The sequence below is a fragment of the Corticium candelabrum genome, chromosome 21, assembly GCF_963422355.1.
Source record: "Corticium candelabrum chromosome 21, ooCorCand1.1, whole genome shotgun sequence".
Classification (NCBI taxonomy): Eukaryota; Metazoa; Porifera; class Homoscleromorpha; order Homosclerophorida; family Plakinidae; genus Corticium; species Corticium candelabrum.
Window position 1 is genome coordinate 1,271,364 of NC_085105.1, and position 13,176 is coordinate 1,284,539.

General features: G+C 42.4%; 1 protein-coding gene across 1 annotated transcript; it reads left to right on the forward strand.

Moving 5' to 3' along the window:
* Positions 1–19: 19 nt before the first annotated feature.
* LOC134196800 (leucine-rich repeat and calponin homology domain-containing protein 1-like) lies at positions 20–13,119 on the forward strand. The gene is made up of 18 exons (XM_062666021.1): positions 20–175; positions 262–406; positions 592–718; positions 1,238–1,343; positions 2,543–2,682; positions 2,748–2,813; positions 3,010–3,105; positions 3,173–3,213; positions 3,325–3,628; positions 4,728–5,014; positions 5,070–5,106; positions 5,510–5,581; positions 5,633–5,740; positions 5,798–5,918; positions 9,065–9,201; positions 9,266–9,403; positions 12,583–12,657; positions 12,801–13,119. Exons 1-18 carry the CDS (start codon positions 25–27, stop codon positions 12,906–12,908), a joined length of 2,259 nt encoding a protein of 752 aa, XP_062522005.1. The 5' UTR covers positions 20–24; the 3' UTR covers positions 12,909–13,119.
* The last annotated feature ends 57 nt before the right edge of the window (positions 13,120–13,176 follow it).

The window sequence follows — 13,176 nt, forward strand, 5'->3', positions numbered from 1 at the left end:
CGCATGCGTAGTAGTAAGGTTAACATGTCTGTCAAGTATCCGCTACTGGGCAGCAAACCTCTCGACCGGTGTCTAGAAGAGGCCGAGGTGTCGGGAAATCTCAACCTCAGCGGCCGAAATCTTCGAAATCTCGCCTGCTGCGACGAGTACGACATATCGGACGTGACGGAAGCGGGTGGGTTGTTGCCACAGTGTCTCAGTCTCGTCTCCCGTGCTCGAAACAGAAAGGAAAGGCATCAAGCGTTTGTCGTGTCTCTCTAGATTTGTCTCGCAATCGATTCATCGAGATTCCGTCCGAGCTGTGCGCTTGTGCGTCGCTCGAATCACTAGTGTGTCACCACAATGTACTGAAAGCGATTCCGGACGAAATCGGACAACTCAAGCGTCTGACGCATCTCGACTGCAGGTTAGACGATCGATAATCTTATGAGTAAGGTAGGGCTTGGTCATTATTGTCGCTGGGTTTTCACATTATGGTTTTGTGAGTGTGGGATGTGAGATGTCTCCTCCTACTGTAGCTAGGCGACGGTGTGAGGAAATGTCGCTTGTTTCTGGCCTCTCCGTCGGCTGTTGACTGCTTTCTTTGTCTAGTCGCAATCAGTTGTTCTCGATACCGTCGTCGCTGTGCTCGCTTGAGCTTGAGACGCTCATTTTGAAGAGCAATCGGTTGACAGTTTTGCCACCGGAAGTGGGGAGTCTGAAGAGATTGTTGGAACTGGTACTGTGGTGTGTATGTGGTGTGTGTGTGTGTGTGTGTGTGTGTGTGTGTGTGTGTGTGTGTGTGTGTGTGTGTGTGTTTGTGTGTGTGTGTGTGTGTGTGTGTGTGTGTGTGTGTGTGTGTGTGTGTGTGTGTTTGGTGTGTGTGTGTGTGTGTGTGTGTGTGTGTGTGTGTGTTTGGTGTGTGTGTGTGTTTGGTGTGTGTGTGTGTGTGTGTGTGTGTGTGTGTGTGTGTGTGTGTGTGTGTGTGTGTGTGTGTGTGTGTGTTATGATCGAAGGGCTTGTGAGCACTTGGAGGTGGATGGAACTGGACTGTGGATCTGATTTTTGTTTTCAGTGAGGTGTGGTTGTCATGGAAATGCAATCAGACGTCTGGTTTCCATGTTTGTGTGTATGTATGCATGTATGTCATTGTGTGCTGGTTTGTCTACCTAATTTTGTAGTTGTTGTCGTTCTTGTTGTTGTTGTCATTGGTGTTTGTTAGTCTGTTGGTTGACTGTATGTTTTTCTTCTGTGTTAGGATGTTGGTAACAATGAGCTTAGGCATCTACCACAAACTATTGGCGACATGGATCGCTTGAGAACATTGAAACTTAGAAGAAATTGTCTGGTTGACCTTCCTGATAGTAAGTCAGCAAACAGTGTTTGTTGTTGAGAGTTTAGAGTAAAGCTAACAGCGTATGATGAAAGAGATGGAGTCGTCGTTGTAGTGACATTTCGTATTTATGTCTACAGTCGTGTGTGTGTGTGTGTGTGTGTGTGTGTGTGTTTAGTTGTGCGTGTGTGTTTAGTTGTGTGTGTGTGTGTGTGTGTGTGTGTGTGTTTGTGTTTAGTTTTGTGTGTTTGTGTTTAGTTTTGTGTGTGTGTTTAGTGTGTGTGTGTGTGTGTGTGTGTGTGTGTGTGTGTGTGTGTGTGTGTGTGTGTGTGTGTGTGTGACGAGCCTGCGAGTGGGAAGAAACCAACGTTCTTGGTTGCAAATACATCCAAAGAAGACCTGATAGAAAGGTATTACACAGAGGCCCTGCCTCAGATGGAAAGACAGGATCCAGGCTGACTTGAAGTTGTTAAAACTAGACAATTGGTATCACCTGGCACAGCAACGTCCAGAATGGAAAGCTTCATGTCAGGCTGTGAAGTTACACGTACCTCTATTGAACGATCTTTTTCATGTGCTGTGTGTTGCCGCTTCTTTTGGAGTCATTCAAGTATGAAACGGCACAAGTGTATTGTGGAACGCCAACTGCCTCTGTGTGAACAACCAGGCTCAGTGCAATGTGCCAAGTGTCATCGGTGGCTGAGAAGTAGGGGTGGACTGGCAGTACATAAATGTTTAAATGTGTCTTCTTCTTCCTCTTTGGCTATGTTATCATCATCGACTATCATTGATCTGGTCATCATCACTTGCCTCCACTGATTATACCTCAAGTCGGACACTGGCCTGATAGGACATGCTGTTGCTGCCATTGTAGTCAATGTGGACGATGCTTCAAATCCAAGCCAGGATTCCAATGGCATAACTGTCATTGTAGCAAACACTGCTTAGAAAAAGACAGCAGTCAACTTCCCTTGTCTTGCACATGTGGAAGACGTTTTCGGTGGCTTAAGGACATACAGAGACATAAGTGCAGACAGTAACTACCTCGTTTTTCAGTTCTTCCCATATATGGGGCAGCATGGCCAGACACTGGCAGCTGTAGTCAATCAAGTGTGTGCATGCGTACGTGTGTGAGTGTGTGTGTGAGTGTGTGTGTGTGAGTGTGTGTGTGTGTGTGTGTGTGTGTGTGTGTGCGCGTGCGTGTGTATCTCAGCTACGATTCCTCACTAGGTTTATGGAAGTTAAAACTCACCCATCTTGACTTGACTTCCAATCATCTCAAAGCTTTACCGTTGTCACTCACAAAGTTATCATCATCTATTCTTATCCTAGGGGTAGACAGTAATCCATTGGAGTCTCCACCATCTGAGGTACAGTAGCTACTGTAGCACGTAGAAATATATGTGAGACTGGTGGGGTTTGTTTGTTTGTGAAGGTTTGTTCACGTGGGTTGTTTCACATTTTGAAGTATCTCATGCGGAAGAATGAGGAGTTGACAAAAGTAAGTGAACGATTAGTGCAGGTCTGGTGTGTGTGAGCGATTAGTGCAGGTGTGTGTGTGTGTGTGTGTGTGTGTGTGTGTGTGTGTGTGTGTGTGTGTGTGTGTTTGTGTGTGTGTGTGTGTGTGTGTGTGTGTGTGTGTGTGTGTGCGTGCATGTGCATGCACTGGTTTTCATTCTGTTGTTTGGTTTCTATAGCCTCAGCGATCTAACAGTGCAAGGCGATCGCGAACAGGCGAATTTCGACATTCTAAGAAACATGAGAGTTCACAAGGAGGAACACTATCAACAGTGTAGGATGACGTTTTTACACACACTTTGACAACACACTGTTTACTTATGCCTGTGTGTTTATGTGTAGGCGCAAGTGAGTGACCGTCTCGTTACTTATCATGACTACTTGTTTGTTGGCCTTTATATCACACACCTGCACACACACACACACACACACACACACACACACACACACACACACACACACACACACTGCTAATTGACCATGTGTTGTGCTAGTTCTGTTAGTTTGACTGCCGAAATTGCAAGTGTGGAGAAGAAAATTGCCGAGAAACACGGTCTGGAGTGGTGGAAGTTGTCTGACGGTGCCACGCCTGATAATGATGGGACCGAGGCTACAGTCGAGGTTCACATTCCAGAGCCGACTGTGTCTCGGACGATACGATCTGCAGCCGTGACCGTGTCATCGAGTGTGCCGGCACCTTCACAGCCTACTGCACCAGCTTCGTCTTCAGTGAGTACTACTGAGACAGCTGTAATGCGGTCGCCTCCACGGACTAGGGCGTATGCTACGCTGCCAAGTGTAAGTGTTGTGGTGTGTGATTGGTAGTCAGGGTTCTTGCTACAGATTTTTTGGAGCACGGCGGGATGGATGGGTCCACCACACACAGACAGGTGCACTGAAGCCGATCTCAAGTGAAGTAGACTTTGCGTTGTAGCTGTTGCTTGTAATGTTTGTTCAAGTGCTCTGGCAAGGAAGTCAACTTCGATCGCCAGTACAGAAAGTTTGTCTAGTCAGACGTTGATTCAGATTGACGTGGACCACTGTTGTTGCTTCACATGAAGCCATGACTAGTCTAGAGTAGATTCTAGGTGTACACTTTTCGGACAAGAGGTGTGCTTTCTGGGTCACTGAAAGGGCATCTGGGACTAGAATCAGAGGCAGCTCATCTGGGACTGCAATCAACACTTGTGCATACGTCTGGGAGTGAGGCTATTATGCCGCGTTACTTTGCAAGAGCCTGGATTTGTGGCTATTGTCACCTTTAGTATTGTCATTCAGTAGTATGGAATTCTCAAACATTTCGTAGCTGTAAGACTTTGGACTCCTAGCTTACCGTTTCTGAGCGTGGTGCACTCCTACTGGAGCTTGGCACAGCGTCATGCTACCATGCTGTAGCGAGAACCCTGGGTAGTTGGTGTCAGTTAGCCGGAAGGGGATGTTTTGCTTGTGGCTTGTTTTCCTTATTTTGTGTGTAGTGATTGTGCATTCATCTGCGTTGTCCGTTGTTTGACTATTGATTATCTGTCTGCCTGTCTGTGTATGTCTGTCTGTCCGTTTGTCCATCTACCTGTTTGTCTGTCTGCTGCCGCCTTATATCTCTAGCCTCATGTACATGTACAATGTTGCTGTATTTTAGTATTTAGTTCGTATTTCAGCTAATCAAGGGTTTTGTCATGTATTTATTCGTTCACGTGTTCATACACACATCCTATCCCACTCTTGTCACCGTTTATATCTGATATCTATCTATTATGAGACTGACTATTAGTATACATCGATTTACTTCCTACACACACACAGCTATTCATTCCCTTCATTTCAGGTGATTTACTCATTGCTTCATTTTTTGTTTACTGTTGTGCTGTTTATCTTACTTTACCATGATTTTCTCTTATAGATGAGAGTAGCTAACGGCGGCTCAAGAGTTACCTCAAATGACAAGAAAAACGATGTTGATTCTCTAGCGGTTATTCCCAGAATGTCTCAAGTTCTAGACAGCAAAGCTACGCATCGTTTGTCCGCAACACAGATGGCAAGATCATTGCATAGAAAAGCAACCGGGAAATCCTCGCCGACGAAACGAGACTCTCCTACAAGCAAGGGAGACTCCACAACAGCGTTTGACTTCGACAAGCGTAAGAGCTTGCCTGTGACTACAACCAGCTCAGCAACAGATGGACCAATGTCAGTAGCATTGATTGAACAATCATGGTATCCAAACAACTTTGGTGTGTCTTAGTGAGAGCGTTCCGAAGGAGAGAAGTACAAACGGCCAGGTATTTCCCTAGTCTAATGTTGTCTGTAGCGTTTGCTTGCATTTCACTGAAGCGAAGCTAATATTTTTATACAAATTTGCGATGAAATTGAAGTCAATAACATGGATGTTAACGACACTAAGACTGTAAACTGATTCTCTGATGCTTGTATTGTATGCGTAGGAGCATGCTAACGATAGAGGTTGATGCTAACGATAAGGGCATGATGTTTGTAGTGTGACAATGAGGGTTTGGGGTATGGTGTTACTTGTGTGTCATCTCGTAGTCTGGTGATGCATAAATTAGGATTGCATGATTGTTGGGCGCGGCATCTAAAGCTTGTCGTCGTTTGCGAATCAATGAAATCGTGCACAAGAGCTACAATCATGTGATCCGACTGCATCCACGATGGGTCTTTTACCAGGATGGGATGCGCAAGTCGAGAGTAAAGGGAAAAATTCAGAATAAGCCGATAAAGAGAAGACCAACTGAAGCCGTATGTACTTGAATGACATACGTTTGTTGTATGTTTATTGGTGTTTTTCAGGCAAAGGAAACGTCTCCTTCTGATGCCGAGGAAAGGGAAAAGGCTAGAGAAAATGAACAACGAGTGATGGAGACTAGAATAGCGTGGGAGAACAGAGAAAAGGTGAATGTTAGTGAAATGATTTTGTGTGTTGATTGTGGTGAGTGTAATGGTGTTTGTTTGTAGGCCACTTTGAATCCCCCACCTTCTCTTGCTCAACGGCATTCTGAGTCTACGATTCCTGCTGGAACGAAGAGTTCTGGCAGTTTGAAGCATAAGCCTTCAGATCCTGGACCCTCGAGACCAAGTGTGTATTGACATTGTCTGTGATAAGCTGTCCTATTTTCTGTTGAATGGTTTCTGGTTTCTGTTTCCTGTGTTTTGCTTTCGCTCACGTACGTTTTTGTAGCTATTTGTCTCTATCTGTCTCTCTCTCTCTCTCTCTCTCTCTCTCTCTCTCTCTGTCTGTCTTTTATTTTTTACATCAAACTATGATACAATTCTGCAAAGAACTACAGTAATACAACTAGACTAATGACAAGCTAACATTACAGCAAACTAAACATTTATGTATAACTAAGTCTAATGAGGAAAAATAGGGTGCTGAGAGAGTCAGGCCTCTCAGACCCACCGCACAACATGCTAAGTTTCTTTGATATAACTTGGAACATTACACTTCTGTAATTGTACAGAGAATCTTTTCCTCCAAAAGTCTGAAAATTTTGCAGCATTAGGTCTTCCTGCTTCTGTCTGTCTGTCTGGATATCTGTTTGTCTGTTTCATATATTTTCATAAATGAATGCTATTACAATCAAAACTATCTAAATTGTTTAGAGACCCAATAGGGTCAATACACCTCGCAAACTAATGTACGCAAAACTGAGTGTGGTAGTTCTTTACATTACTAGAGCTCATAGATAAAGGCACAATACTTTCCTTGCAATAGTCTTAGCATTGCAACGTTGTAGCACTGTTGAGAATCGTTTCCTTGAGTAACACATGAATTCTTTAACGTTCTTATTTCCATCATCATCCATCGACTTGGTTGATAGTTTCTGTAGGTATCTGTCTGTCGATCTGTTTGTCTGTCTGTCTGTCTGTCAATTACATATATTTGAACTTTTATCTATGATACATTTTGCAATGCAGGATACTATGTACTGTCCAACTACTAGTAGTGTTCATCGACTAAACTAAGCTAAAATTGAAACTCGTGTAAAACAAAATGAGGACTACACTTAAAACTACAGTGTACAAGCAAAGCCTTCAGTACCAGCTAGTGGCTAAAGTACTGGGTGGCAAAGAGGTCAAATCTGTTGTCTTCAGACAGCCTGTCTACAAAACTACATTGCGCAAACTACATTTTGACGTTCTAATCTCTCTATGCTAATGAGTTTGTCTGAGACGACTTTTGCATTGCAACGTTGTAGAATCACTGAAATAATTGATCACCACTTGGTCTTGAAGTCGGTCTCATTTCGTCTTCCTTTATCCCTTGCACTCTTTGCCAGCTTGTTTAATTGTCTAACTGCTTGTTTGCCCCAATGGCCAAATGTATGTATGCAGCTTGGCGGTTACTAAACTTTTTTTTCAAGCCGTCCTCTGCCTTGTGAAGTGTGAGTTGTTCAATACGTGAGATTCTGTACAATCTTTTGGTTCTGTTCATGTGGTCTCACATGGCACAGAGATTCTAGGGATTCCCATTGGCTGCCACCAGTTTGTGTAAACTAGATGCTCCGAGATCGCTAATTCAGGTCACGCTCTTTGCTCAGAGCTCGTAAAGTTGAGGTGCCCTCAGAGTGCAACTCTCTTGCTAAGATTTTGCCACATGACTCGGATGAACTACTTAGCTAGATGTGTGTCTCCTTATTCTTTTGAAGATGCTGCGAAACTACGTGATGCCATGACTCGGTCTACCTTTGTCCAGATATTGGGCTTAGACTCTATTGATGATTTCACCTGGAATCAAGCCTCATTAAACATCAAATTGGGTGGGTTCCGCTTATCTGAAGTCAACAAGAGTAAATGCTCGGCATACGTCTCTTCATGGGCTCAATCTGTCAGAGATTTGCTTAATTGCTTTTCCTCGCTTTCACAACGTATTCAAGATCTGGTGGAAAACGATTCTACGTCCTCTTCACTTGGCTTCGACATTCATTCAGCTGTCAAGTCCTTGCCTCCAGTTAGATTAGGAGACGATGAAACACCGAGTCCTCAATCATTGTCAACCCTTTCAGCTACAAAGGGTAAGCTTCAGCACAACCTAAGCTCAGAAATTTTTTTCTTGAGTGCAGCTCATTGTCTGTCTTCTGCACCTCACAGAAGGGATTCTGCAAGATTACGTTCTGCTCAAGGTAAGGGGTCGGGCTTGGTTAGAGGCCTTAACATTCTCAGATAGGTACGCACTTATTGCAATGGATTTCCGTCTAGCGTCCTTTCTGAGGCTCGGTCTACCAATGCCTTTTAAGTCATGCATAAACAAATGTGAATGTGGAGTAGAACTGGATGGAACTGGGTATCATCTTCTCACCTGCAAGTTTGGAGGAGGACCAGTCTGGCAACACGATTCTATAGTGTCATGATGGTGCAGTTGTTTGAATGAGCTCCAACTGCAGCATTGCAAGGAGCCAAGAGAACAATATACAGAATCTGAGAATCGCCCCGATATTTTGATGTGTGATGAATCAAGCACAGAGTTGGATGTGAGCATGGCTCACCCTTGGAGCAAAGACGTCCTAAATAGAGCATCTAAAGAGGCAGGCTATGCAGCTGAGAGGCGTGAGATGAGAAACAAAAGCAAATATGAAGCTTTGTCAGTTCAGGATGGCACAACACCTAAATTAGTTCCTCTGGTCTTTGAACACTTTGGGTTCTGGGGTCAGGAGGCTGATAACTTCCTGAAATCACTCTTGAAGAAATCAAAAGATTGAGAGGGCAGAAGTACTGAAGCCGACTTCAGGACGAGATGGCATAGACAGATTTATATGATCATCCAGAGATGTAATGCTAGAGTTATATTAAAGAAGATAAGTAGATTGCATGTAGGTAAGATAGATGATTTTTTCTTTGATGTAGATATTCAGCACTATGTTCATTAGGATAATAGCTATGACTTCAGACATTTCAGCAGTTTTTGTTAATGCATAGGATGCTTTCATTTTTATGATTATTACATTTACAGTTCGTGAGAGAATAAAACAATTTGTCTGTCTGTCTCTCTGTCTGTTTGTCTATCTGTTTGTCAATACATATATTTTCAAACCTTGAACTATTATACACCATCTAAGCAAAGCAACTAAATACTACCCAAGCCTGTCTGTCTGTCTCTCTGTCTATCTATCCATCGGTCTGTCTGTATATGTCTGTCTGTCCGTCTGTATGTATGTCTGTTTGTCTGTGGTTGTACTGATGAACCAATTAGTGGGTAATTTCTAGTCATGTCATTGACACTAGTGTATCCAAGCTCTTCGCTTCCGAAGACTTCTAAGACCAAAGCTGCCAGCTTCAAGGCATCAGCAGGGAAATTTACAGTCAAACGAACCGAACAAAAATTGTATGACACCTTACAGAGAGTCGAGAACTTGAGAAGGGTGAGATAAAATATGCCATAAATGTGTGACTTCCATTGTATCTTAATCGGTTGCAAATGTGTAGACCATTGAGATGCGTTTGGAGACAAAGTTGCCTGATGATGCGATGGAGGCGTTGGCTGATGGAGTCACGCTGTGTAACTTGGTCAACCGTATACAACCAAAGACAGTGACTACGATATACACGCCTCCAAAAGGCTCAGTAAGTCACACAAGATTGTGGTGTGGTGTTTATGTCTTGCTTTGCATTCACTCATGACGACAGTAACCAACTGTGTCTATCACACGCATGCTAGTTGTAGAGATACAAACGTTTATGTATAGATTTAGCCACATTTGCATTTTTCTGTGTACATGTGTGTGTGTGTGTACATGTGTGTGTGTGTGTGTGTGTGTGTGTGTGTGTGTGTGTGTGTGTGTGTGTGTGTGTGTGTGTGTGTGTGTGTGTGTGTGTGTGTGTGTGTGTGTGTGTGTGTGTGTGTGTGTGTGTGTGTGTGTGTGTGTGTGTGTGTGTGTGTGTGTGTGTGTGTGTGTGTGTGTGTGTGTGTGTGTGTGTGTGTGTGTGTGTGTGTGTGTGTGTGTGTGTGTGTGTGTGTGTGTGTGTGTGTGTGTGTGTGTGTGTGTGTGTGTGTGTGTGTGTGTGTGTGTGTGTGTGTGTGTGTGTGTGTGTGTGTGTGTGTGTGTGTGTGTGTGTGTGTGTGTGTGTGTGTGTGTGTGTGTGTGTGTGTGTGTGTGTGTGTGTGTGTGTGTGTGTGTGTGTGTGTGTGTGTGTGTGTGTGTGTGTGTGTGTGTGTGTGTGTGTGTGTGTGTGTGTGTGTGTGTGTGTGTGTGTGTGTGTGTGTGTGTGTGTGTGTGTGTGTGTGTGTGTGTGTGTGTGTGTGTGTGTGTGTGTGTGTGTGTGTGTGTGTGTGTGTGTGTGTGTGTGTGTGTGTGTGTGTGTGTGTGTGTGTGTGTGTGTGTGTGTGTGTGTGTGTGTGTGTGTGTGTGTGTGTGTGTGTGTGTGTGTGTGTGTGTGTGTGTGTGTGTGTGTGTGTGTGTGTGTGTGTGTGTGTGTGTGTGTGTGTGTGTGTGTGTGTGTGTGTGTGTGTGTGTGTGTGTGTGTGTGTGTGTGTGTGTGTGTGTGTGTGTGTGTGTGTGTGTGTGTGTGTGTGTGTGTGTGTGTGTGTGTGTGTGTGTGTGTGTGTGTGTGTGTGTGTGTGTGTGTGTGTGTGTGTGTGTGTGTGTGTGTGTGTGTGTGTGTGTGTGTGTGTGTGTGTGTGTGTGTGTGTGTGTGTGTGTGTGTGTGTGTGTGTGTGTGTGTGTGTGTGTGTGTGTGTGTGTGTGTGTGTGTGTGTGTGTGTGTGTGTGTGTGTGTGTGTGTGTGTGTGTGTGTGTGTGTGTGTGTGTGTGTGTGTGTGTGTGTGTGTGTGTGTGTGTGTGTGTGTGTGTGTGTGTGTGTGTGTGTGTGTGTGTGTGTGTGTGTGTGTGTGTGTGTGTGTGTGTGTGTGTGTGTGTGTGTGTGTGTGTGTGTGTGTGTGTGTGTGTGTGTGTGTGTGTGTGTGTGTGTTAGATACAAAACTAGATGCCATCTATGATGGGATCACACAATCCACATGCCAACCGTAGTGTACTCTACCGAGTTTGATCCTGGGGCGTCAACTTAACATTTGTCGTGACCTCAACCCCAAGTGCCCATTTTGAACTCGTCCAAAATTTTTCAATATTTTAACATTTTGAAAATTTGATATTGCTGTGTCAACCTGAGTTTCATATTGAGTAAATTTGAGGTTCTTGTTATGATGGGTTATATGCTGTCTGTCTAGTTCCTGATTGTTGCTGTCGTATTACTCAGGCCGATTTTAAGCCCTGTCCACACTAGACCAGAATGGATTGCGATTCGATTGCGATCCTGCTGATTGCGATCTGATTGGGATAGCAAGTGTCCACACTGCACTTTGCAAATGCTACCTCTGCCTCATTTTTGATATCACGTGACTGATGACCGATGTGTACGTGTGGCTTCTTTGCTTGTGGAAAGCGTTGATACAGCCACGTAAGGTGGCGAGAACAAAAACGAGTGAGGAGTGTTAGATGTTCCGACTACATGCATAGCGTACGTGGGGGTAATGCCCACTGTTTCTAATTGGATTCAACCAATTGCAATCGAAACCATCTCGTGATGATTGGATTTATCGCGATCCAGTTGCAAGTGTGGACAGTCCTTTATCTATGTATTTATTTATATATTTATTTATATATTTATTTATATATTTATTAATTTTTTATTTATATATTTATTTATATATTTATTTATATATTTATTTATTTTTTATTTATATATTTATTTATATATTTATTTATATATTTATTTTTATTTATATATTTTATATTTATCTATATATTTATTTATATATTTATTTATTTTTTATTTATATATTTATTTATATATTTATTTATATATTTATTTATATATTTATTTATATATTTATTTATATATTTATTTATATATTTATTTATATATTTATTTATATATTTATTTTTATTTATATATTTATTTTTATTTATATATTTTATATTTTATATTTATCTATATATTTATTTATATATTTATTTATATATGTACGTCAGCACTAGTCATATGGATTTATGGTAAAACGGAGAGACGGATCAACATAACGACGATGCCAGATGAATGCAATTTTGACTCCACAACGTATGCGGTAAAAATTGAATCAAAGGGTCTTCTTTCAAGGGGTCAATGCAATTACAATTTCTTGGTGAGAAAAGTGAATTACTCTCGATTTCGCTTCCATACGTGACTAAGAGGTAAAGGAGACTGATGCGTGACAACAGGAATGGAAAGGAAAAGCTAGAAGAGAAAAGTCTGTTTCTGAGTTCCCACGTGTTAGTTTGACAGAAATTATTGCTACACAACCATTGTTATGCGAATAAGTGAAGACAAGAACACCATCGCTCGCCTAACACAATGCTAACGAGCATTTACTTTACATCTAGAGTTGTTTTCGTACCAATGGTATTGCTTGTTTTTCTTTATTATTTATTGTAGGATTTGCCGGTTCTCGTGTGTTATGGTGTGGTCACTTGTTACAATGTACTCACATGTTACAGTGTACTCGTGTGTTACAGTGTACTCACATGTTACAGTGTACTCACATGTTACAGTGTACTCATGTGTTACAGTGTACTCATGTGTTACAGTGTACTCACATGTTACAATGTACTCATGTGGTACAGTGTACTCACATGTTACAGTGTACTCACATGTTACAATGTACTCACATGTTACAATGTACTCACATGTTACAATGTACTCACATGTTACAATGTACTCACATGTTACAGTGTGCCCGAGTGTTTCTCACATGTTTTATTCTTTGATAGAAACTTTCAAGAGGGAAAGCACAGATGAACATCAGCGCATTTGTGGATGGATGCAGAAGGCTCGGCGTTCCAGTGGTGAGTGCATTGTGCTGTCAACTGTACATACATAATATCATTCTTTGTACATGTATGTTGTATATACCCACAGTCATACAAGTTTGTTGTGAGCTTAGTTAATCGCATTGATTACTCACGTCATCAATTTTGTGTTTGTACAGAAAATGCTTTGCTCGATTGGTGATGTTCTGCAGCAACGTGATCCGTCTCGGTTGTGTCAAACTGTTGAGAGTCTAATTGGTTTGGTAGACAAAGAGACGGAAATTTGATGAATATTGTTGAGAGCGTCCGAATCGTACAGTACAGGACGAGCTCATTACTCGTGTTTTAGGTTCACAATGATGAAGGCTGAGCCATACCCTCTGCTGTTATGATTAATCGTGTAATGATGTAATACTTGTACATAAATCAGTTGTTAAGGCATTTGTGAAATAGATGTAATGTTGAAAGGATGAATGTCAGATGGTTTTATGGATGAGAGGGGAACAGGTGTTACTGCTGTGTGCTTGTACTGTTTGTGTAATTGCATTTATACGA